Genomic DNA, 26,023 nt, shown 5'->3' with positions numbered 1-26,023 from the left:
TAGGGTCTTACTATGTTGCCCAGGCTAGTCTCAAACTCCTGGCCTCAGGCTTTTATATTTTTTAATGGTTGGTTTGAAAAAAAAAAAAAAGAATGTGGAACATGTGAAAATAACAATGAAATTTAAATTTCAGTGTCCAAAAAGAACGTTTTATTGGAATACAGCCAAGTTCATTCATTATGTATTATCTGTGGCTGCTTTTGAGCTGCAATGGAGAGTTGAGTAATTGTGGCAGAGAGGATTTCACCCACAATGCCTAAAATATTTATCATCTTGCTTTTTTTTTTTTTCTTTTTTTGACAGAGTCTCTCACTCTGTCGTCCAGGTTGGTGTGCAGTGGCATGATCTCAGCTCACTGCAACCTCTGCCTCCTGGGTTCAAATGATTCTCCTGCCTCAGTCTCCCAAGTAGCTTGGATTATAGGCGCGTGCCACCACACCCTGCTAATTTTTTATTTTTTTTTGGTAGAGACAGGGTTTCACCATGTTGGTCAGGCTGGTCTCAAACTCCCGACCTCAAGTGATCCACCTGCCTTGGCCTCCCAAAGTGCTGGGATTACAGGTGTACTGTGCCTAGCCTATCATCATGCCTTTTAAGAAAAAATTTGGTAACCCTTGGTCTAAACAAGTCAGTGGTTAAAATCACTCAGGAGCTCATGTTTGCTGAGTATCTGTATAGCTATTTTATGTGTATATATAGGAATCTTTTGTTTGCTCATCTGTAAAATGGGGATAAGAGTACCATCTCATGACATTGTGAGGACTGAATGACTCAGAACATGAAAAGCAGCTAGAATAGTGCCTAGCATTATAAGCGCTCAAAAAATGTAAATTATAATTATGCATAGACTTATTAATGTATAGACACAAATTCAAATAAATACAGAAAACAAAGACTCTTCCCTCCTCATTTATTTTGGAATGTGCTGGAAACAGCTTGAAACATCCCTTTAATAGCTTCCTGGCCTCACGAGTGTTGGATGACATGACAAATTCTCCTTCATAGAAGGTACAGGTGAACCAGAACCGGAGGGGCATTTGGGATCCTTCCTTCTTCAGAAAGTGCGACTGCATTAAGATGCATGTGGTTTTCAGTAGAACTGGCCCATGTTTCTTGGGAGTGAGGTGTCCAAACCACTATTCATCCATATTTCTTGAATGATTTGCTCCCTGCGCTCAATCCTTTCTGCAAGCTCTGCAGCTTCTATGGAACTGTAGACAGGATATGAAGTCCTACAGAACCCCGACAGTTCCCCTGGGAAATCAGACTCAGAGGAGTCCTCCTCCTCTTCTTCATCCTCGCTGTCCTCCTCGGCCTTGCCACTTCCTGGCACCAGCTGCTCCCTCCCCAGCTGCAACTTGCGGAAGTCCTTGGCACAGGACTCTCTGATGACCAGGGCACACAATGTGAGGGCCAGGCCGATGCCGACACTGGACACGAACAGCAGGGCAGCTCTCTCCGGGTGGGCTGCAGGAGGAAGAGAACAGGTCAGGAGCTGGGAGGAGCTGGCAGACTCCACCAATGCCAAGTCCCACAGAAACAGATGTCTGCCCAAGCAGGGGGCTAATGAAGAATGCCAGTCCAGCGTCTTTGAGACTGTCTACACAAAAATAATCATATATCCCCACTGACATTTTTTTAAAAAAAGGTTTTGAGTCTATGGAGTCAATATATGTATGTGTAGGAGAAAAACACACAGCAGGGGGGTCAGGAGCCAGACTCCTCTCAGTTCAAACTCAGGTCTGCCACTCACTAGCTGTGTGATTTGGGGCAAGTTTCATAACCTTTCTGTGCCTTAGTTTCTTCATCTGTAAAATGGGGCATATAGTATCTTCTACCACAGAGTTGTTACAGTGAAATGAGTTAATTCCTATAAAGCTCTTAGAATATTTACTGACACATAGTAAATGCTCAATAAAGTGTTGCTATTATTAGTAGTAGTAGAGGTAGCTCATGAAGAATTAATTTATGTATGAAGTATGTATGTGAATCTAAGTAATAATATAATAGATGTTAGCAAAACTTAATTCTATTCTTTTTCAGATTAAAAAGTAAATATAAATATACAGTCATCCGTTGGTATGTGTGGGGGACTGGTTCCAGAACCCCACCCCCACACTCCCAGGCTACCAAAATTCACAGACGTTTGAGTCACTTATATGAAATAGCACAGAATTTGCATAAAACCTATGCACATTCTCCCCTATTCTTTAAATCACTTCTAGATTACTTGTAATAGCTAATGCAATCGAAATGCTAGGTAAGTAGTTGTTATCATGTGTTGTTTTGGGAATAATGACAGGAAAAAAATCTGTACATTTTTGGTATAGATGCAACTATCTATTTTAAAAAGATATTTTCAATCTGAGGTTGGTTGAACCCACAGATGTGGAACCCATGGATACAGAAGGCCAACTGTAATATAAAATACAAAAATATGCTGGGTGTCGTGGCTCACATCGGTAATCCCAACACTTTGGGAGGCCAAGGTGGGTGGATCGCTTGAGCTCAAGGGTTCAAGACCAGCTTGGGCAACATGGTGAAACCCCATGTCTATTTAAAAAAATACCAAAATATAGCTGGGCATGGTGGTGTGTGCTTGTAGTCCCAGCTACTAGGGAAGCTGAGGTGGGAGGATCGCTTGAGCCTGGGAGGTCAAGATTGCATCACTGTACTCCAGCCCAGGTAATAGTGTGAGACCCTGCCTCAAAGAAAAAAAAAAGAAAAGAAAGAAAAAAATCAAAATAAAACAAATAATATAAATATGTATATCATTTATAAATATTAATAATATAGTAAGTATCATAATACTATGTTGTTGTAAGGAATATACAGATAGAAGCCTGTATATTGTAAGTAATATGCAGATCGAAGCCTCATCTCTCCTGACTTCATTTTCATCTTCCTCCCCTTTGAATTCCCCTCTTTTCCTCCCCGTCCTGCAGCCCTCCTCTCCCCCGAAATCTTTGAGCCACTGTCCTCTCCAAACCCTCTCCTTCTGTGGTGCTGTTAGGGCTTTCAAGGTGGGCCACAACTCAACTTCTCTGTCTTGGAAACATAAACTTTGAGCCCCACTGGCAGTGATGCTGCCGACCTCAAGGAGTGCTGAGTGTGAGGAAACGGAATCCCATCCATTTACAGTCTTTTCCAGCCACCCATGGTCAGGCCAGGGACAGATCTGGACAGAAACAATTCCATCCAGCTCAAGCCTCTGAGGTACAATGGTCATCCATGGCCCCCTCCCCTCCTCTCCCAGTGGTGGTGTCGTGGGAGGGGCCGGGTACCCAGGGCAGACAGAGTAGGGTGCAAGAACTGGCTCTGCCACAGCAGAGCAATCAATTCCAGCAGTCGATTCCACCAGTGACTTGAGCAGCAAGTGAAGGAAGTCCAATGGGGACGTTTCAGGTTCCAAGAAGGGAACAAGTTGCCACAGCGGGTAACTATAGACTTGCTACTGTACCTCTTTTTTCATATTTTGAGGATGCCGTGTGGACTGAATTAAATTACCCATAATCCTTAGAACATGAGACATTCTCTTCATTGGTCAATACATAGCCCTACTTTATGTCTATGTAATGAATTACTTTTTAATACTGTAATTAGCACCAGTGCTATGAACGAGCACCTGTATAGCAATGAGGCCTTGACCACACCTGTGTCTAACCTGTGCTTTCCCCATCCTCCAGCCTCCCCCTTAAGGTGACTACCACCTGAATTCCATGCTCCTTACTCCCCTGTTTCCTTTTTTATCTAGTTTTATTTTCCATCTCTATGTATTCCTAAAATTTTATTTAAAGGGTATATATTATAGTCAGTGTTGGAAACTTGGTGTGTTTTTTTTTAACTTAATATCATATTGCTGTATAATATTTCATTGTCTTGACTATAATGTAGTTTATTCATCCACTCTCCTGCTGGTGGGTTAGGAACTGTTTATTCACCTGCTCTCTTGCTGTTGCCAGGTTTCTGCTTTTGTGGATGATCATGAGCATTCTTGTAAATGTCCCTGGTCAACACCTGTAAGTGTTTCTCTTGGGTACTACCCTAGGAGGTAATTGATGGGCTTAGGGCATGTGAGTTTCAGTTTTCAGAACTACTGCCAACATGGTGTTCAAAGTGGCTGCAATGTGTAAGAAATCTTGTCAGTGCTCATCTTCTCCAGCACTTGGCTCACATAGACTTTTACATTTTTTTCCAATCACATGGGTATAGAATTGTAACTTATGATGGTCCCCAGATCTGTACCTATCTTCACATGCTTATTTATTTTCTCTTCTCCAAATGCTGGTTCATGTCACATACCCATTTTTTTTCTGAGTTGCCTGTGCTTTTCCTCTTACATATATGAGATGTATATATTTTCTTCTTTCTTTTCTTTTCTTTTTTCTTTCCTTCTTCCTTTCTTTCCTTCCTTCCTTCCTTCCTTCCTTTCTTCCTTCCTTCCTTCCCTCCCTCCCTCCTCCCTCTCTCCCTCTCTCCCTCTCTCTCTCTTTTCTTTCTTTTCTTTTCTCTTTTCTTTTCTTTTCTTTTCTTTTCTTTCTTTCTTTCTTTTATTTTCTTTTCTTTTCTTTTCTTTCCTTCCTTCCTTCCTTCCTTCCTTCCTTCTTCTTTCTTCTCTTTCTTTCTCTCTCTCCCTTCCTCCCTCCTCCCTCCCTCCCTCCCTCCCTCCCTCCCTCCCTCTCTCTCTCTTTCTTTCTTTCTTTCTTTCGAGTTTTGCTCTGTTGCCCAGGCCAGAGTGTAACTGGCATGATCTTGGATCACTGCAACCTCCGGCCCCCACCCCAGGTTCAAGTGATTCTCCTGCCTCGGCTTCCCAAGTGGCTGGGATTGCAGGTTTGTGCCACCACACCAGCTAATTTTTGTATTTTTAGTAGACACAGGGTTTGCTATGTTGGCCAGGCTGGTCTCGAACTCCTGACCTCAGGTGATCTGCTCAGCTTCCCAAATTGCTGGGATTATAGGCGTGAGCCACCGTGCCCAGCCCGAGGATGTGTATATTTTCTATAGACTCTTGATGATAATCCTTTGACAGCAATACATTGTGAATATACATATATATATATATAATATATATATATAGAGAGAGAGAGAGAGAGAGAGAGAGAGAGAGGAGAGAGAGAGAGAGAGAGAGAGTCTCCCTTTGACACCCAGGCTGGAGTGCAGTGGCACAATCATAGCCTGCTGCAGCCTTGAATTCCTGGGCTCAAACAATCCTCTCACCTCAGCCTCCTTAGAAGTTTAGGTGAGGGAAGAGGCCATCTGTAAGTACAGATGTACTACCATGCCAAGCTAACTTTTTATTATATTTTTTTTGTAAAGGTGAGGTCTGACTTTGTTGCCCAGGCTGGTCTTAAACTCCTGACTGAAAGTGATCCTCCTGCCTTGGCCTCCCCAAGTGCTGGGATTACAGGTGTGAGCCATGGCATCTGGTGTGACTATCTCCTGGTAGGTGCCTTATACTTTCACTTTCATTAAGATGTCTTTCGACCTTGTGACATTATCTGAAAAACAGGGATGAAACACTGTTCTGCTCCATCTTTCCTGCAGGCACTTGGTCCCCATCCTCCTTTCTTGCCCCCCTTTTCTAGTGAATGGCCAGATAGGAACTATTGCAGGTTTTATGGGCCATATGGTCTCTGTTGCAAATATAACAACTCTGCTGTTGTAGTGCAGAAACAACCACAGACCATACATAAACCATCTTTCCTGCAACCCCTCTTGTTGTAGCCAAGTCACTTGTGCAAACTTGGCTGGGACCCCAGATTCAGGCCAGGGCTCTCTCTATGGCCCCAGGCTTTACACGAAGGGCATGTCAACTGTTCGCTAGAATCGCTTGGACTACTTTATACTTTTGTGACTCCTTTCCCTATTCTGTATTCTGGAAAAACAAAGTTCTCCTTGTGATTGAACAGAATCTTCACACTGTTATTGCTGGCATTGTTCTAAATTTAGCCTTGGTTCATCCCTGGCTGGAGTGAATGACTTTAATTTGATCAGCTGCTGTACGCCCTTGGGAGCCTCCGAAGGAGGACCTATGGCCTTTAAGGCTCCTTTCCATCCTTAGATCCTGACTTGGGGCCAACACACGCTCCAGCTTGTTCATGTCCAGATAAGACACCCAGAGGCCATTGCTAGGGTTCCCCCTGTTGGGGCCCTATTGCCATTGAGAGGATCAAGGCAGCAGTCAGGGCCTTAGGGCTGTCCAGAAGAAAGCACAAAGTGTACCAGGTGCTAGTCTGACAGCACTTAGGGATGTGACAGAAACCTTCTGTCATAAAATCAGATGTTGGAGACCGTGGGAACACATCCAAATCCACATCTCTGTGACTAGGTGGTGCTGATTTCCAGTGGTCCTCCCTGGTGGGGGATCACGTAGCTCTGACTCTGCAGTGTGTTGCTGTGTTTCTCTTTCAGTATGAGCTTGTCTGAGGCCCTAGAGTTCCTCCTTATGAAACAATGATGCCTCCCAACACAGGACATCCCAGGCTGCAAGACTGTCCCTTCTGCCTAGTTTCTGCACTCCTGTGCCCCAAAAGCCCACAGCAGGGCCTGCCAGAGGCTGACAACACATCTGTCACTGTCCCAAGGGGGTAGGGACAGCGATGGAAATATTAGGCCACAAAAGGCATGCCTGCAGGCACATAGGACGTAAACACCCAAAGCCAGATGTCAATGAAACAGTAATTGGGTGGAATGGGAGAGGTCATATTCTCATGCAAGACTGTCTAAATAAGTAAGTCCCCTTGGGCACAATCTGCCAGGGGACAATGGCTCACGCTGAGCCAGTTAGTAAACTGCCTCGCTAAGAACTTCCAACATACTTACACATACAGATACACACACACATGCATGCACACACCTGCATGTGCACACACACCCACACACACGCAGGCACACATACAGATATACACATACAGATACAGCAAACACATGCATGCACACACACAAAGGCACACACACGCATGCACACACACATGCACATGCATACAGACATACATACACATACAACACATATACACACATGCACACCACATACATACACACATGCAAACACACGTGCACATGCACACAGACGTGCACATACACATGCACACACACATACAGACATACACAGATGCACACCCACACAGACACATGCATACACACATGCACACACACAGGCACCTACACACACACATGCACATGCACACATGCACACATACACATCATTCCTCCTTTTCCATTTCTCTAATTTCCCATCTTTTTCTATGAGCTTCCTCAGACTCATGATCTTGATTCTAGAATGAATTCAGGGAGTAAGTCTGCATTATTGAAATGACAGTAAATTCAAAAATTCCTACAAAGCTTTTTCAGTGTTGAGAAAACCATCTTACAGATCATTCAAATGGCCCCAGGAGACACTGTTCACAAGGAACTCTTAGACATCCTCCTGTCTCTTCCATCAACCTCTGTGCTTCAATATCAGGGGACAAACCTCTTGATTTTGGTTTCTCATCTCCTTGTCCCCATGAACACTGAACTACACTACTGTGTCAAAGCCACTTGCAGCCTGACCTGGGAAATGTACTTTTGGATTCACTCCATTTGCCACCTATTTGGGTGGTTTGGGCTGGAAACTGCCCTGCTTACACTCTTGGCTCCCCGCTGCTCCTGCTTTGGGGGTGCCTAGAGACCTAAGCTCAGCCCGTGGGTCACATCCCCCCAGTGGGGCCAGGGATGTGATTGAGAGTTGTCTGGGCACCTCTCTCCAGCAGTAGTGAGGATGGAGCTCTGCGCCGTGTGACACTGGCTGGTGGCCACTGCCTGTTCAGGTCGAAATGGCCCAGCCTGATGTCCACACGTACTTCTGTGGCACACGGGCCTGCAGACCCCTGAGCATGCGCTGCATGTTTCTCACCTCTAGAGTGGCCACCCAGACAGTGACACAGACACACCAAGAAAACCCACAGGCAAGTCCAGAGGTGCCCGTTCCACTAGGACCTTGTGAGCCTCCATGATTTGAGTCACGAGCTTCTTGTGATTTCATTTAGCTAACACCCAACACAGTGCATTTAGAGACTCTCTTGGACATTATATGGAGGCGTGGTCATGGCTTGCTGAGATCCATGTCCCAAAACATCCCCCAGTAAAACCAAATAACAGCTCATCAAGTCCTTACATTTTAAAAAATTTGACATCTTATAAATAGCATATATTGGATGACAGTAAGGCACAGGAAAAGGCTCATAAGCCCAGATCAGCAGTCGTCATTCAACTGTTCTGACTGTGCACCTGTTCTGTACCAGCACCACATCCTAGATGCAGGGACACGACACGAAATAAGATGACAAAGCACCTGCCCCTGTGGAGCTGAGCCTCTAGCAGGAGAGATAGTCACTAAAAAATAACTCTATCCTGTGGTTTCTGGGAATGACAGTCACATATAAAAGGATAGAAAGGGATGGAGGCAAGCTAATTTAGACAACTCAGGATCAGAGTGGGAAGGTGGCTGCATCCCTCAAAATTCAGAGTAGCTGGAGTGCAAGTCTTGTATTAGCTGAGCCTGAATCGTGGCCTTGCTGCTGTCCATAGTGTCCTCAGGCAAATGGCTCAACTCCTCTGACCAACGGCTTCAAGTGCAGAACAGGGGACCAGAGTCCCATCTTTCAGTGTTGTTGCTATGGACTGAATTGTGTTCCCCTCAATGCGCTCATTAGGAGTTAATTAAGGTTAAAGGAGGTCATAAGGGTGGAGTCCTAATCTGATAGGATTGGTGGTTTTATAAAAAGAAGAGATGTCTCTGTCTCCATCTCTCCTCCTCTCTGCCATGTGAGGACATAGCAAGAAGGCTGCTGTCCACAAGCCAGGAAGACAGCCCTCACCAGAAAGTGATTGGTGAATATTTTGATCATGAACTAGCCTCCAGAATGGTGAGAAAATCAATGTCTGTTATTTAGGCCATCCGGTCTCGGGTACTTTGTAACAAAGTAGGCAGCTGGGCTGGCTAAGGCAGTTGTTGAGAGGAACCGACAAGGTAATTGGGGTAAAGCACACAGCACGGCCACAGCTCACTGAGCACAACGTCAGTCTTGTTCCCCTTCAATCATTATTCTCTGACTGGAGGATTTTCATGATGGCTTTTCTCCAAGAAGCTCCCCGGGGACTTTGTAAATATGGGGATATTTCTGACAATAAAAATCCTTACAGTTCTTAACACTGACAATGATCAGGAACAGCAAGACATGAAAACGAGAAGGTGGCTAGAAAAGAGAGGACCCGCAGAAGAAACCAACAACCACTCAACACGCACAGGAGGAATCCTGATGCAGGAGGACAATAGAACAGCAGCGGACCCCAAGACTGAACTCTGCATCTCATGTATTGAGATCATTCCCTGATATGGTTTGGCTGTGTCCCCACCCAAATCTCATCTTGAATTGTAGCTCCCATAATCCGCATGTCATGGGAGGGACGTGGTGGGAGGTAATTGAATCCTGGGGGAGGCTCTTTCCCCTGCTGTTCTCGTGATAGTGAAAAAGTCTCACAAGATCTGATGGTTTTATAAAAGGAAGTTCCCCTGCACAAGCTCTCTTGCCTGCCACCATGTAAGACGTGACTTTGCTCCTCATTCGCCTTCCACCAAAATTGTGTGGCCTCCCTAGCCATGTGGAACTGTGAGTCCATTACACTTGTTTCCTTTATAAATTACCCAGCCTCAGGTATGTCTTTATTAGCAGCATGAGAACAGACAAATACATTCCCTAAGCCTCTATTTTCCTCTGAGACAGGCTTACCCCAAATAGCCCCACCTTTGCAGGCCTCAAATAATAATACTGTTATGTGTTACATTAACATGTATTTTACTGAAGGTCTCTGGTTTTTGTCTCTCTGAACGTAGGCAGGCATTGCTGAAACTTGCAGATGACATTCCAAAATGCATTCTATCTTAAGATAAGCAGAGAGGGTGGTGAGGAAAAATTGTACACACCTTCCCCTCAATGAAGATGTCCCCACAGTGTGGTCGGTCTTGGTATAAGCCTTTTGGCTCTGTTAATTCATGGGGGCTGAGTCTGACTGATCCTCATGGAGAAGATTAACAAGGGAATCCTTGGCAACCATTAGGAGTAACACTCATGACCCAGAAAGTGGCTCTGTCTTCATGGGGCAAGATCTGTCTTGTTTACTAAGTGACCTTCTGGCTCATTTTTCTTCCAGCCAGGGTTGGAATTCAATAATCCTAGTTCCTTCCCAAATTTTAGAGCTGGGAAATGCATTCCTCGGGTTTCTACTTTTCAAAGGCAAAAAACATCTGTGGAGCTCAACTCCTCAACAGTATGACTTTGTCTGTTTCTGTGGTTCTCTTGCTGGCTGCCTGGTTGCAACTGTGCCTGAACTCAGGCCTCTCTGTTTCTGAATCTTAGAAGTGGTGGTTGCCATGTCAAACTTGAAGTCATCGTCCTTTAGTTATCTGAGTGTTATAATTGAACACCACATTTATTAACAAGACTTTAGTAAATCCATCAGCATTCTAGGAAGCTTTGATTCTTGACTTACCTCTAATGTAAGCAAAGGCTGCCAGAGAGTTGCTAACAAGAATTCCATCTTTCCTCAGAATCTTCGATTCGCTTGGGTCGAAGTTTATACCTGTTTCGTGAAAAATGCAAAACCAATTAATCACAGCTGTTCATAGTTCACCTACTCTAAGAGACCCCTGCTCTTCCTACCCCAGGGACTGCCAGAATAATTAAAAGTCGTGGAAATCAAATAAATAGGCCTCTGGCTAAATTATGGAAGATTAACCCAGGAAGAGCATGTATTAAATAGTAAGCAGTCCCTGAAAATATTAAAGTACAAAAAGGATTAGAAATTGTTTTAAGTGTTGGTTGCAACTTCAGGTGCTGGTTTTCCACCCCACTGTAGAAGGGAACAAATGGACTTTCCCATCCTAAAGACAGTGACATTCATCATGCCCCTCAGAGCCTTAATAACATATCGCTTTATTTTATTTATTTATTTATTTATTTTTGAGATGGAGGTTCACTCTTTTTGCCCAGGCTGGAGTGCAATGGCACGATCTCATCTCACTGCAACCTCTCCCTCCTGGGTTCAAGTGATTCTCCTGCCTCAGCCTCCTGAGTAGCTGGGATTACAGGCACATGCCACTACACCCAGCAAATTTTTGTATTTTTATTAGAGATGGGGCTTCACCATGTTGGCCAGGTTGTTCTCAAACTCCTGACCTCAGGTGATCTGCCCACCTCGGCCTCCCAAAGTGCTGGGATAACAGGCATGAGCCACCACGCCCGGCCAATAATATCTCACTTTAAGCATGGAGTTGCTGTCCGCTGTGTGGCCAGAGATAAAACAAGCCTCCATTACAGAGGGAGGTTGTATTGGGCTACTCTTTTCTGGAAACAACAGCAAAATGTGGGGCAAATCCGCTTTTAGATCCTGGTTGCACTGCTGGATGGAGCTTAGCAAGCCTGTGATGGGGTAGCCTGGTGGCTTGGGGGACTCCTAGCCATGTCAGACAGGACAGATGGCTTGGAGAAGAGATGGCACAGCGCTGGCTTTCAGGCCTCCACTGCAGGAGGACCAGGCGGTTTATGGACCGGGTGGGAACCCTGTCAGAAAAATAAGGGGAGGCTGGGTGCAGTAGCTTACACCTGTCATCCTAGCGCCTTGGGAGGATGAGGTGGGTGGATCGCTTGAGCCTAAGAGTTCGAGACCAGCCAGGGCAACATGGCAAAGCCCTGTCTTTACAAAAATAATAATAATAGTTAATTAATGAGTTATTCTTTTTAAAAAAGAAAGAGAAGTGGAGCTGAGGAACACAGAGCCTGCCAGAAAGTCAAGGTGACCAGCTAGAAGGACACAGAAGAACATTACCAATGGTTCTCTCTGAGCTTTTGGACTGGGGTGCTTTGGTGTGTTTTTCATATCAAGCATACTTTACTTTTATACTTAGGGTGGAAAGATCTAATACATATAATAAAGGTAACACAAGACAAAACTCTCATCAAAGCCTAACATCTTAGATGCTCTACTGGATCTCTGCAGTTTCTATTAGGGACCCCATGGGTTTGGATTCCATTCTAGATTTGATAAGAAAATCCAAATGCTCAACCTCCTCAACTCCCCACCCCTCCACCCCATTTACAAAAGCCAAGTGAAAGCTAAGGAGGGGCCGGGCGCAGTGGCTCACACCTGTAATCCCAGCACTTTGGGAGGCCAAGGTGAGGGGAACACCTGAGGTCAGGAGTTTGAGACCAGCCTGACTAACATGGTAAAACCCCGTCTCTACTAAAAACACAAAAATTAGCCAGGTATGGTGGTGGACACCTGTAATCCCAGCTACTTGGCAGGCTGAGGCAGGAGGGGAAGGGAAGGGGAAGGGGAAGGGAAAAGGGAGAGAGGGAAAGAGAGAGAGGAAGGAAGGGAGGGAGGAAGGAAGGAAGGAAGGAAGGAAGCAAGCAAGCAAGCAAGCTAGCTAAGGAGAAAGGTGGCGTGTACAGAGGTACAGAGGTCCTCAGGTCCCAGATGGCCCTGGCGCCTACGCAGGTTCCAATGGACTCAGCTTTGCAAAAAGCTCATTGTGTAACCCAGGAAGCCCAAATTTATTTCTGAGCAGATGTCTTTTCAAAGTGATTTTCCTTTTAGCAAGTGAGAGGAGAATGAAGGGGAGGTTTATCCTACTTCTGATTTTTAAAAAGTCAAAACAAAATAAAGTGGTGTTCACCATTTGCGACTATTGGCCAAGGCACTATCATCGCCAGGACCAGTACCTGAAACACACCTCCTGACAGCCCCTTCCATTCTAACCAAGGTGTGCCCAGCTGTGGTCACCCAGGGGCTGTTCACCTTTACTTAAAGAGAAATGCTGGTAGTAAGCCATAAAAATTACCATATTCACCATCTTTCTTCTTCAAAGAAGGTTTTAGATTAGCAATGGCTGGATCAATCGCTGTGAGTATGTTCTTGGGAACTAAAAGCCGAAAAGAAATATTTTAAATACGTGCTATATTTCTAAAATGTGGACTCTTAATATATTTTTAAATACAATGTAGATAAGATTTTAAAATCACTTTCCAAATCAGAGCAAGAATCACTCACTCTTCCTGCTAGATACACAGACATACACACAACGCAACGGTATCCACGTGATCATCAAATGCTCCAGAAAGGTGGTTTCAGGTCCATTTTGCAATATTAAAAAAATGGAGAATAAAAACAAGATATGATATATCCACCCAGCAGAATACACCTCCATAATAAAAAGGAATGAAGACCCGGCATGGTGGCAAGCACTTTGGGAGGTCGAGGTGGACAGATTACTTGAAGTCAGGAGTTCAAGACCAGCCTGGGCAACATGATGAAACCCTGTCTGTACTAAAAATACAAAATTAGCTGGGCGTGGTGGCACATGCCTGTAATCTCAGCTACTTGGGAGGCTGAGGCAGGGAGAATTGCTTGAACCCAGGAGGCAGAGGTTGCAGTGAGCGAAGATCACACCACTGCATTCCAGCCTGGGTGACAGAGTGAGACTTCATCTCCAAAAAAAAAAGTGAAGCACTGATATGATACATGCTACAACACAGATGAACCTTTGAAACATGATACTCAGTTAAAGAAGCCAGCCATGCACACACACACGCACAACCATCCATTGCATAATTCCATTTGTATGAAATATTCAGAAAAGGCAAATCTAGAGACAGAAAGTAGATGTGTGGCTACCTGGGACCGGGGGGTGGGGGATGGGAATGAGGCAATGATGGCAAATGGGCACAAGGGAGCTTGGGGGGATTGTGAAAATGTTTTAAAACTGGAGGGTAGTGATGGTTGCACAACTCTAAATTTACTAAAAATCATTGAATCGTGTTCATGTGTAATAGAATTTTAAGGAAAATAAACAACACCTCAATAGAGTGGTTAACTCTGGGCCAGGCACAGTGGCTCATGCCTGTAATCCTAGCACTTTGGGAGGCTGGGGCAGGTGGATCACTTGAGTCGGGAGTTCAAGACCAGCCTGGCCAACATGGTGAAACCCCGTCTCTACTAAAAAATACAAAAATTAGCCGGACATGCTCACTTGAACCCAGGAGGTGGAGGTTGCAGTGAGCTGAGATTGTGCCACTGCACTCCAATCTGGGTGACAGAGCGAGACTCTGTCAAAAAAAAAAAAAAATAGGGTGGTTAACTCTGAAGATGAGCTTCCCTGGACTTAATAAAGCAAAATGACTGTGACCAACTCAAAATCCACCATCAAACTCTCCCAGCACCTACTCTTCTGCTTTCTACCCCAAGCTCTTTGCCTCTGTGTTTCCATCATAAGTCTGGAAAGAATTCGAAGACTCTGTGCTAAAGTGATTTGCTAAATATTATCAGAAAGGACTACAGAAAGATGCAGAGAGGATGGCAGCGTGACCGACTCCTTTGAAGGTTGTTTAAAACTCTGCTGAACTGACCTAAGAATAAGCCCTGGGATGTCAGAATCCCCATGCAAAGCAGTTGGCAGATGACAGCACCCAGCTGAAACGGAGGGCAGAGCAAGAATTCTGCAGGCCAAGCACACTGCTGCAGGCTGGGAGAAGGGAATGGAAACCGAATATTCCTGCTGCAGAAAATTGCTTATTTTTGTTTGTTCCTCAACCCAGCTGAGATCTCGGAGAGGTAGCAACAGGAAATGGAAAGAAAGCCAAAACAAACTGCCAATTCAACTGTACTACTTTTTAAAAAAGAACAAGTGAGACATCTTCAGCAGCAAGAAAACCTCGTTTCCTTTCTCGGAGGGCTTAACTAAATTCTTCTGGGGATGTCCCAGGATCAACAACCACAGGACATTCCTAGATTGTGAGTTTTCCACGTACAGGAGGCCCTGGTGCCTTCGTGCCCGTCAGCAGCAAGGGATACTTTCCAGGGAGGCCTGGTGAAGTTGCTGGAGGTGGCTCATGATTTCCATGGCCTCGAGGAATGTCCCTTGGCTGTCCTCGGGGCACACCACTGATCTTGGGACCATGGCACCTCAGGAGAGCTGAGCTGAGCTGCAAAATGCTTTCTGCTTTAATTAACTCTCATTCATTTCTGGGCCCTGAGAAGGATGCAGCAGTAGCCTAGGAAGTGTCATCTCTCCCTGCCAGGAGTGGCACTTCTTTCTTGTGTCTGCTTCTTGGTTTGTTCTCAAACCATGGCTTCAGGAGGGCCTTGGCTCTTGGCAAATGCCAGAGGCTTTACAGTTTGAGAAAGCATCAGAATTTTGTAGAGGAGCTCAGAGAGGAAGGGCATTCCAGGGTGCACTTTGCAGAATAACCAGGCAGCGGAAAGATTACATTGGCTGTGTATGACACAGGCCCCTGCAGGGAACGCGCTCCTCTACTAGGTGAAAATGGCTCCGATAGCCGGAGCATCTTTTAGGACCTTTAAAATCACCGTTGTCAACACACTTGTCAGATTTTTGCATCTCCTTGTTTCAAACTGGTTCAGAATGAGGTCGGGGACTGGGGTGTGATTGATCACCGTCCCGCTCCACTTCAGATACGTTGGTGAAAACACTAGGAACCACTCTTCATGGAGCTCCTACTGTGTGCAGGACCCTGTTCTCAGCAGTTGAAACCAGGGCCATCTTCCTCCTCCTCAATGCCTTTCCTCTCCCACTCAGCAATCTCAGTGTCTCGGCCCCTAGTGTGCAACTAGCGTGCTTCCCCTAGTGTTCACCCTACAGGATGGTTCTCTTTGGAAGACTTAAACTACCACCCCAAGCTAAATTAGGCCCCCTCCGCTGTTACAGTCTTCTGCCCTTTTCTAAAATAGCATTTGTCACAATAATCATGATGATGTGTCTGGCTCTTCGGTTAATGCTTGCCTTTCTCCCTCAACTGTTCACCCCATGAAAACAGGACCGTGTCTCTTTTTTTTTTTTTTGAGACAGAGTTTCACCCTTGTCACCCAAATTGGAGTACAGTGGCGAGATCTCAGCTCACTGCCAACTCCGCCTCCCGGGTTCAAGTGATTCTCCTTGCCACAGCGTCCCAAGTAGCTGGGATTACAGGCATGCGCCACCATGCCCAGATAATTTTGTATTTTTAGTAGAGATGGGGTTTCTCCATGTTTTCCAGACTGGTCTCGAACTCCTGACCTCAGATGATGCGCCTGCCTCGGCCTCCCAAAGTGCTGGGATTACAGGCATGAGCCACCGTGCCCAGCCGAGTCTCTTTGTTTATTACAAAATCCCTGGCACCTAGCACAGCTCCTGACACAAAGAACAATGTGCTGAATGAGTGACAGAAGGAAGAAAAGCTTGAACTGGGACATGTGACCCCCCAGGCCCTGAAAGCTCATCTTCATCTCAGCATTAGTGATGTGGTTTGGCTCCATGTCCCCACCCGAATCTCATAATTCCCATGTGTTGTGGGAAGGACCTGGTGGGAGGACCCTGTGGGAGATGATTGAATCTTGGGGTGGGGGTCTTTCCTGGGCTGTTCTCTTGATAGTGAAAGGGTCTCAAGAGATCTGATGGTTTAAAAAATGGGAGTTTCTCTGCACAAGCTCTCTCTTTGCCTGCCTCCATCCATGTAAGATGGGACTTGTTCCTCCTTGCCTTCCACCATGATTGTGAGGCCTTCTAGCCATGTGGAACCGTAAGTCCAATTAAACCCCTTTTTTGTAAATTGCCTAGTCTCAGGTATGTCTTTATCAGCAGCATGAAAACGGACTAATACAATTAGCTAAGAAGAGCCTCAACTGTAGGAACTGTTCTTGCCTCATCCTTGAAAGCACACTAGAAACTACACCTTAAAAAAAAATGTTTTAGCAAATGTTATTGTACAGAATAAAAAAATACATCATGATTCTGTAATGATTTTCTCTCCCACAAGAGTATGGGTGAAAACCAGTAACTTACTTATAAAAATATTTTAATTAGACTCTAATAAGATAATATGTACCTTCATACCTCATCTTCTGAGTATCTAAAGGGGGAGAGGTTCACCTGAAAAAAGTTTTCCCCAGGAAACCCATGGTTTCTTGGCTCAACGGACCCATTAAAAAAGTCCACCTACATCAACTTTCTGCCAGTCTGGAGAAGATTTGTTTTCTTTGATTACATGTCATGTATTCACAAGCTTCTAAAATATTTGCCAAAATTAAAGTCTGCTGGATGATTTTTCCCCTAACCCATGTTCTTCCATCCATTCCAAATACTATTTTCAGTGGATAGAGTTTTCCCACTTCCTGTTTGACTTCACAATCTGGAGCTAACAGCTTTCTAATGAAGCCCAGCCACCTTAAAAAGCAGACCCTCCTGTCCAACACATTCATTCCATTGCCCCATCCATAGCTGTCAATACAGACCATCTCTGGTTCCATGTCTTTATTAGCAACCACAAATTGGCCATAGATGAGATCTCCAACCTGCACATTTGGTCTGTTTCTTTTAGTTGCACCTTCAAATGCCAAGTAAGACAAAGAAACTGGCTCATTCCCTCCAACATCAACTCTGAATACATCTCCAGATTTAGCTGTCACTATGCCAATCACCTGGTCTCCTTTCACTAGAATATACTCCGTTCCCAGGGCTACAGCGGCCCCAGCCCAGCAGTGTCTCAGCTTTCCCGGTCCCCAGCCAAAACTACACCTTATATGGAGGCTAAAGTCCTGCTTCTTATTCAACACTCAGATGAAGAGGTCTGAAGTTACTGGAACCTCAGAGTGACCCCTGTCCAGTCTACCGTCCTCCACTCTACCAGACGAGCTATCCAAGGATGTACTTAGAGTGACCAATGTCCAGTTTACCATCCTCCACTCTACCAGATGAACTATCCAAGGATGTACTCAGAGTGACCTTTTTGGCCTCTGGGGGAACCTCAGCCAAAATGGACCCCATGCTACTTAGAGCTGCTTAGACATGACAGTAGGAATAAAGACAGAGCAGGTAAAGCCATCCCTCCTGTGATGTAAGAGTAGGTGCCATTATTTTGGTAATACATTTATGTAGTCACTTCATCATATCTATTGTAGCATTGATATTGCAGAGAACAACATTTTTAGTTCAGGATATAAAAGTCTGAAGATGCAATGGAATATTATTATGCCACAAAAAGGAATAAAGTACGGAGACATGCTACAACATGTACGAACCTTGAAAACAGATGCTAAGTAAAGAAGCCAGACAAAAAGCACCACACATCGTATGATTCCATTTCTAGGAAATGTCTAGAAGAGGCAAATCCATAAAGACAGAAAGTAGATGGGGGTTGCCTGGGGCTGGGGCAGGTGTAATGGGTGGATTTGGGGGCCTGACTGCTAAGGGATACAGGGTGTCTTTTGGAGAGATGAGAATGTTCTTAAATTGATTGTGGTGATGGTAGCACAATTCTGTGCATATACTAAAAACCACTGATTTGTATGCTTTAACAGGTTAATTGTATGGTCTGTGGATTATATCTCAAAAAAGCTGTTCCAAACATAAAATGGCTAGGAATGTTTGGCAGGGGAAAAAGAGATTTCCAAGAGAATAGGTATCAGATTCTTCAGTTATAATGCTCTTTGCTTTTCATTTGCTTTTATGCTCATTTCGGGGGGAAAAAAAAAAACAGTCAACATATTAGGATTACAAACTGGAAATCCCAGTATCCTCAGAAAATAATAAACTGCTGACTTGCTTTTAACTGGCTTTATGAAATTAGAATCTAAACAAAGAAGGCACTTCATTTTATCATTTAAAGACATTAGGAAAACAAAGTAATGCTGTCAAGTAACAATTTTTATTGTTTTAGGGTAAGCATTTGATCTGTTGACTCAACACTGTGGGCATGTAGATAAAATAGCTGTTGGCAGTACTGCGAGTTAGTCATTTAGGGGCTAAAAGCAGAACTGGAAGGTTAAATAGGAGACACACAATACGACTGTGAACTCACATGACATCCCAATAAATTTACCCAGATGAAAATCACTGTCCTCAGTGACATCAGTTTACCCCTATTTGGTTGTTCTTTCTCCACCCTCCCATTGGCTGCCAATCTGATTGCTAAAGGCGCTTTTACACAAATTTTGACCAAAGAAAATTCTATTGCTTATCTGACATGAATATCATAAACAAGAATAAGAAAGAAAAAAGGGCTCTTGGATATCTGGGATGAGCAAACAGCTTCAGGAGGAGCAGTGTTTGGCTTGTTCTGGGCACACTCCTGCCGTTCACATGATCACCACCCTCCCCCAAAAGAGGCAGGGTCTTCAGGCAGCTGGTCGGGGAGGGGGGTGTTCTTACCACATGCGTAGGTCACAGTGAGGTATTTTTTCACACCTGGCAAACAGGGGCTTCCAAAATGGTGATTGTTGACAATGACTTTGCATCTCTGCTTCCCATAGCACCTTCGGGACAGGACTTGCGAAGCTGAGTAAGACAAGCAATCTGAAAGGCAGGAAACACCCAGAACTTCACGTTGCATCCCAGACAGGGCCACCACATGGCCTACAGCATTCTGTGTAAATAGATATGCGGAGCTGGATTCAAATCAAATGGAGAGTTTCTCTGTTTATTTTCTGTCTCATTAAAGCACCCACGATGGGCAGAGCCAGCATCATGATCCTGTCCTAGAAGTCCCAGAGCTGGGTTTAATGCTCTGCTGGCACCATCTTGAAATTCTTTTTCTTTCTTTCTTTTTTTTTTTGAGACTGACTCTCATTCTGTCCCACAGGCTGGAGTGCAGTGGCTTGATCTCAGTCACTGCAACCTCTGCCTCACGGGTTCAAGCAATTCTCCTGCTTCAGCCTCCCAAGTAGCTGGGACTCCAGGCACACACCACTATGCCCAGCTAATTTTTGTTTCTTTAGTAGAGACGGGGTTTCACCATGTTGGCCAGGCTGGTCTCAAACTCCTGACCTCAAGCATTCCGCCTGCCTTGGACTACCAAAGTGTTGGGATTACAGGCGTAAGCCACCGTGCCTGGTCGAAATTCTGATATATTTTTGAACAAGGGGCTTTGCATTTTCATTTTGCACTGGTTAAAATATGAAGAGCATTGAATGAAGATTCTTGGTTCTTTTATGACCTTTACCACGCTTTGAAATATTTTATTTGTTTGTTTATTTTGAGAATCAATCTCCTCTACATGAATATAAGCTCCAGGAGAGACTATTTCTGTTTTGTTCATCATCTAATTCCCACACCTCGCCCACTGTAGAGCCAAGTAAATATCTGATGAATGAATGAATGAAATAAACTAATTGACATGAAGATTTGTTTTTCGGCACCCTGGCACAACATCATTAAAATCAGTAAATATCAATTGAACATCTATGGCAGATAAGGCACTGTGCTAAGTATCATCAGAAAAATCAGTAAAAAGAGGACCAGGCATGGTGGCTCACACCTGTAATCCCAGCACTTTGGGAGGCGGAGGCGGGAAGATCGCCTGAGGTCAGGAATTCGAGACCAGCCTGGCCAACATGGCGAAACCCCATCGCTACTAAAAATACAAAAATTAGCCGAGCATGGTGGCGTGTGCCTGTAGTTCCAGCTACATGGGAGGCTGAGGCACGAGAATTGCTTCAACCTGGGAGGCAGAAGTTGCAGTGAGCCGAGATCGTGCCAATGCACTCTAGCCTGGGCGACAGAGCAAGCCTCCGTCTCTAAAAAATAAATAAATAAAAGAAAAGCCTACGTTGCTTTCACAGGATTGGCAATAGAGCTAGAGACTCAAAACGCACATGTGAGAACTGGTGTCTGGTAGTGGAAACAGTGAATCAATGTCAGCAAGACATGGTGCAGACACGAGGTGCTAGGTCAGAGGCGGAGAGATCGCTGTGGGTGGGAGCAGAGGGGCTGGATCATGAAAGAAAGAGCAGGAATTGGGTAGAGGCAGGCAAGAGAGAAAGCATGAACACTAAGGCAGTGGGCTAGGAGCCCCTGCAGGGGCTGGCCACAGGCTGGAAGGGCGGGAGTAGGCGGGGGCGACCACGGCAAATGAGTGGGAAACGTAAACTGGAACAAGACGGAGACGCTTTCAAAGGCTTAGCTATCAGCTTAAGGAGATTTTGGGCTGAGACAATGGGGTTTTCTAAATATACAATCATGTCATCTGCAAAAAGGGACAATTTGACTTCTTCTTTTCCTAACTGAATACCCTTGATTTCTTTCTCTTGCCTGATTGCCCTAGCCAGAACTTCCAACACTATGTTGAATAGGAGTGGTGACAGAGGGCATCCCTGTCTTGTGCCAGTTTTCAAAGGGAATTTTTCCAGTTTTTGCTCATTCAGTATGATATTAGCTGTGGGTTTGTCATAAATAGCTCTTATTATTTTGAGGTACGTTCCATCAATACCGAATTTATTGAGCGTAAGTCTCAGGATACAAAATTAATGTGCAAAAATCACAAGCATTCTTATATACCAGTAACAGACAAACAGAGCCAAATCATGAATGAACTCCCATTCACAATTGCTTCAAAGAGAATCAAATACCTAGGAATCCAACTTACAAGGGATGTAAAGGACCTCTTCAAAGAGAACTACAAACCACTGCTCAGTGAAATAAAAGAGGACACAAACAAATGGAAGAACATACCATGCTCATGGATAGGAAGAATCAATATCGTGAAAATGGCCATACTGCCCAAGGTTATTTATAGATTCAATGCCATCCCCATCAAGCTACCAATGAGTTTCTTCACAGAATTGGAAAAAACTGCTTTAAAGTTCATATGGAACCAAAAAAGAGCCCGCATTGCCAAGACAATCCTAAGTCAAAAGGACAAAGCTGGAGGCATCACGCTACCTGACTTCAAACTATACTACAAGGCTACAGTAACCAAAACAGCATGGTACTGGTACCACAACAGAGATATAGACCAATGGAACAGAACAGAGTCCTCAGAAATAATACCACACATCTACAGCCATCTGATCTTTGACAAACCTGAGAGAAACAAGAAATGGGGAAAGGATTCCCTATTTAATAAATGGTGCTGGGAAAATTGGCTAGCCATAAGTAGAAAGCTGAAACTGGATCCTTTCCTTACTCCTTATATGAAGATTAATTCAAGATGGATTAGAGACTTAAATGTTAGACCTAATGCCATAAAAACCCTAGAAGAAAACCTAGGTAATACCATTCAGGACATAGGCATGGGCAAGGACTTCATGTCTAAAACACCAAAAGCAATGGCAGCAAAAGCCAAAATTGACAAATGGGATCTAATTAAACTAAAGAGCTTCTGCACAGCAAAAGAAACTACCATCAGAGTGAACAGGCAACCTACAGAATGGGAGAAAATTTTTGCAATCTACTCATCTGACAAAGGGCTAATATCCAGAATCTACAAAGAACTCAAACAAATATACAAGAAAAAAAAACCCCATCAAAAAGTGGGCAAAGGATATGAACAGACATTTCTCAAAAGAAGACATTCATACAGCCAACAGACACATGAAAAAATGCTCACCATCACTCGCCATCAGAGAAATGCAAATCAAAACCACAATGAGATACCATCTCACACCAGTTAGAATGGCAATCATTAAAAAGTCAGGAAACAACAGGTGTTGGAGAGGATGTGGAGAAATAGGAATACTTTTACACTGTTGGTGGGATTGTAAACTAGTTCAACCATTATGGAAAACAGTATGGCATTTCCTCAAGGATCTAGAACTGGATGTACCATATGACCCAGCCATCCCACTACTGGGTATATACCCAAAGGATTATAAATCATGCTGCTATAAAGACACAGGCACACGTATGTTTATTGCGGCACTATTCACAATAGCAAAGACTTGGAATCAACCCAAATGTCCATCTATGACAGACTGGATTAAGAAAATGTGGCACATATACACCATGGAATACTATGCAGCCATAAAAAAGGATGAGTTTGCGTCCTTTGTAGGGACATGGATGCAGCTGGAAACCATCATTCTCTGCAAACTATCACAAGAACAGAAAACCAAACACCGCATGTTCTCACTCATAGGTGGGAACTGAACAATGAGATCACTTGGACTCGGGAAGGGGAACATCACACACCGGGGCCTATCATGGGGAGGGGGGAGAGGGGAGGGATTGCATTGGGAGTTATACCTGATATAAATGATGAATTGATGGGTGCTGACGAGTTGATGGGTGCAGCACACCAACAATGGCACAAGTATACATATGTAATAAACCTGCACGTTATGCACATGTACCCTAGAACTTAATGTATAATAAAATAAAATAAAATAAAAAAAAAGGCTTAGCTAAAGAATTTGGACTTTACTCTGCAAGCAACAGGGAGCTCAAAGAAATGGCCTGACACTCGTCTTTAGGGGACAGTGTAGAGGATTCCCTGGGAGAGAAACGGGAACCAAGGGCAAGGAGAGCAGTTTGGAAGCAATTTTAAGAATGTACATTGGGGGGAGTTACAGCCTTAAAAAGCAAGGAATGGAAGAGGAGAAAATTTTAGAGACTTTGCAAAGTTCCATTCACTTATAATATAACGGGTAGAATGATGTGAGCCACTGTTCTCAGCACTTGTATAGTGAGAGACTATTTTTGTTTTGTTCATCATGTAATTCCCACACCTGGCCCACTCACTGTAGGAGCCCAATAACTACAGATATTTATTTATCAGGCTCCTACAGTGGGCCAGGTGTGGGAACTACCCTATGAGATAGGCTGTTTGTAACACACACACACACACACTTGTGCACACACACACATTTACACATCGATTTTGTGGCTGAGAAAGCAGACACAGGGGGGTTCAGTAACCTCACGCAGCTAGAGAAAAGTGGGGCCTCCAGGTTGATCTCTGAGCCCCACTACCCCGGTCTCCATGAAACGGTGGCTGAGGGACTCAAGGATGGTTTCAGATCTCAGGCTGCAGGGCTGGGGAAACAGTGGTGCTATTGAGAGATGAGGGAAGTTGTTAAGAGTAGGCAGTTTGAAGGACAAGATCATAAATTCATTTTAAAAAAAAGAAGAAGAAGAGAAAGAAAAACTGTCCTGCATTTGAAGTGGGCCGAGATTTTGAAGAAAAGGCTCAAATCTGGAAATGCCTGTGGGGGGTTCATGCCCAGAGAGGTCAAGGGCCGGTGCTGTGAAGAAGGATGGGTGAGGGAGAGTATGAAGGCACAGGAGCAGGGACCCCAGCCACACAAAGTCCTGTGCATGTCTGTTCACATCTTATAGATGACAAACTCCTCTACCCTCTAATAACAAAAACTGCTCTCCCCATTTCCCAGGACCTCTCTCCAGCCTTACGCTTCTCCTTCAGTCAGGCTTCTAGAAAGGATCTCTATGCCTTCCCTGCATCTCCCCTCCCACTCTGTCCCCTCCCTCCTCAATGTGCCCCTGTCCCACGCACACCCTGAAACTGATCCCTTTGAGAAGATCACAGGAATCTGTCACCACCCCATCCAAGAGACGAGGGCTGATCCTAATCCTTCCCTGTCTCTGGAACTTCTGGTGCCTAAATGCCCCTGTTGGGGGATTTCTCACTGACCTCAGCTCCCTGGTGCTCGTCACCCTGGTGGTCTCTGATTCCTCTGCAGGCCTGCCCACCCAGAGTAAGCTCATTCCTGTGCCTGGCAGAAATTTCGATCTGTTTTTGAACAAGGGGCTTTGCATTTTCATTTTGTACAGGGCCCTGCAAAATGCACTGGGTCTGGGCTCTCTTCTCCTTTCTACACAGTCTATTCAGTCCCAAGTCCATCCCTGCCACTACCAAACCACAGAGAGCCGAGGCCAGGATCATGCCTTCAGCGCTGGCCACTCCGGTCACTCCGCCATGTGCAATGATCGCCTTTACTCTTTCCAACCACCTCTGGTTCCACACATCCAGTCTGCATCCATTGTTTCCTCCTACTCTCCTGCCACAGCTTCAGTTCCAGCCCTGTCAGTTTTGCTGCAGTTCTAGTAACTGGACTCCCTCCCTCCATTTTCTTCCCTTCATATGGTTCTCTCTTTGCCCTCCACTGTGCCCCCTTTTTTTTTGAGACAGAGTCTCTCTCTGTCACTCAGTCTGCAGTGCAGTGGTGCAATCCTGGCTCACTGCAACCTCTGCCTCCCAGGTTCGAGCAATTCTCCTGCCCTAGCTGACCAAGTAGTTACAGGTGCCCGCCACCATGCCTGGCTAATATTTGTAGTTTTAGCAGAGACAGGGTTTTGGCATGTTGGCCAGGCTGGTCTCGAACTCCTGACCGCCGGTGATCCACCTGCCTCAGCCTCCCAAAGTGCTGGGATTACAGGCATGAGCCACCACACCCAGCCCACTATGCTCCTTTTAATCTCATCCCTCCCTGCCTGCTTAAGATCCCCCATCACTCATCTGACCAAATCCGACTCCTCAGAACTGTGCACAAGGCCCCAGATGACTTGCCTTTTCTACCTTCCTAGCCCCTTCACAGTCGCTATTCTCCCACCCCAGCCTGTGTCACAGCCTGTAGGTCTCACAGAAGCCCCCGAAAGCCAGGCTGCGACTCTTGACATCTCTTTATCTTTGCACATGCCACCCTGCCTGCTAGGAAATACCCCCCTTCTCCCCTGTCTTCTCAGTTGTGCCATCTCCCCCGGGCGGCAGTCACTTGTTTCCTTCTCTCTGCCTCTCCTGTTCTGTGTATTGCTCTCACCACATGGCTCTACTTACTTGCTCATTTGTCTCTCTCCAGACTAGACAGGGAGCTCTGGCCCCCAGCACTTACACTGGTCCTGATGCTCAGTGAATGCTCAAAAATTGCAGGACGAATGAACAAAGGGAAGGTTGTAACCTCCATCCCTTCTGAAGCTCCTCCTTGGCTCTTAGAGCCTTCTCCTGGTGCCTTCACCACCAGGCATTGGAGCTAGCTGCTCAGTGGAAGAAAGTCTTAAAGTGGATTATCCAGGAGGAAAGGAGAAGGATTCATTAGCAGTGGGTACATGAGTGCATGAGAGCCCACAGCTGTGAGATACAAGGAGACTAAAATGGAACCAGAAGCAAGAGAAAAAAACACCATGGCTTCACATCCATGTTCATAGCGGCATATTCACAATAGCCAAGAGGTGGAAGAGACTCAAGTGTCCTTTGATGGA

General features: G+C 45.0%; 2 protein-coding genes across 10 annotated transcripts in view; both read right to left on the bottom strand.

Annotated features, from left to right (window-relative positions):
- Positions 1 to 893: 893 nt before the first annotated feature.
- EVA1C (eva-1 homolog C) overlaps positions 894 to 26,023 on the bottom strand; it is a 108,376-nt gene continuing 83,246 nt past the window's right edge. For 5 of the 9 annotated variants that reach the window (XM_033232308.1, XM_033232315.1, XM_033232307.1 and 2 more), the window contains 4 exons: positions 19,244 to 19,387; positions 12,884 to 12,964; positions 10,534 to 10,623; positions 894 to 1,467 (listed from right to left, as the gene is read on the bottom strand). In XM_033232308.1, the coding sequence (XP_033088199.1) occupies positions 1,091 to 1,467; positions 10,534 to 10,623; positions 12,884 to 12,964; positions 19,244 to 19,387 (692 nt within the window). In that variant the 3' untranslated portion in view covers positions 894 to 1,090. The remainder of the gene's footprint in view (positions 1,468 to 10,533; positions 10,624 to 12,883; positions 12,965 to 19,243; positions 19,388 to 26,023) is intronic. The other 4 variants (XM_033232310.1, XM_033232309.1, XM_033232311.1 and 1 more) reach the window with 4 other exon arrangements.
- LOC117096724 (exosome complex component RRP40-like) lies at positions 16,882 to 17,860 on the bottom strand. Its single transcript, XM_033234134.1, has 2 exons — positions 17,770 to 17,860; positions 16,882 to 17,648 (listed from the first exon to the last, which is right to left on the bottom strand). Exons 1-2 carry the CDS (start codon positions 17,858 to 17,860, stop codon positions 17,038 to 17,040), a joined length of 702 nt encoding a protein of 233 aa, XP_033090025.1. The 3' UTR covers positions 16,882 to 17,037.

The sequence above is a fragment of the Trachypithecus francoisi genome, unplaced genomic scaffold, assembly GCF_009764315.1.
Source record: "Trachypithecus francoisi isolate TF-2019V2 unplaced genomic scaffold, Tfra_2.0 Lachesis_group14, whole genome shotgun sequence".
NCBI classification, from domain to species: Eukaryota; Metazoa; Chordata; class Mammalia; order Primates; family Cercopithecidae; genus Trachypithecus; species Trachypithecus francoisi.
The sequence above is the reverse complement of the archived record's forward strand: the minus strand, read 5'-3'. Positions and strand labels throughout refer to the sequence as shown.

What these genes read in the sequence shown, in the direction of transcription:
- LOC117096724 (XM_033234134.1), bottom strand. Translation starts at nt 17,860, where the DNA reads ATGGGGTCCATTTTGGCTGAGGTTCCCCCAGAGGCCAAAAAGGTCACT. An exon ending in ATCTGGTAGAGTGGAGGATG is followed by an intron (nt 17,649 to 17,769) that starts GTAAACTGGACA and finishes TCTTCATCTGAG; the next exon opens with TGTTGAATAAGAAGCAGGAC.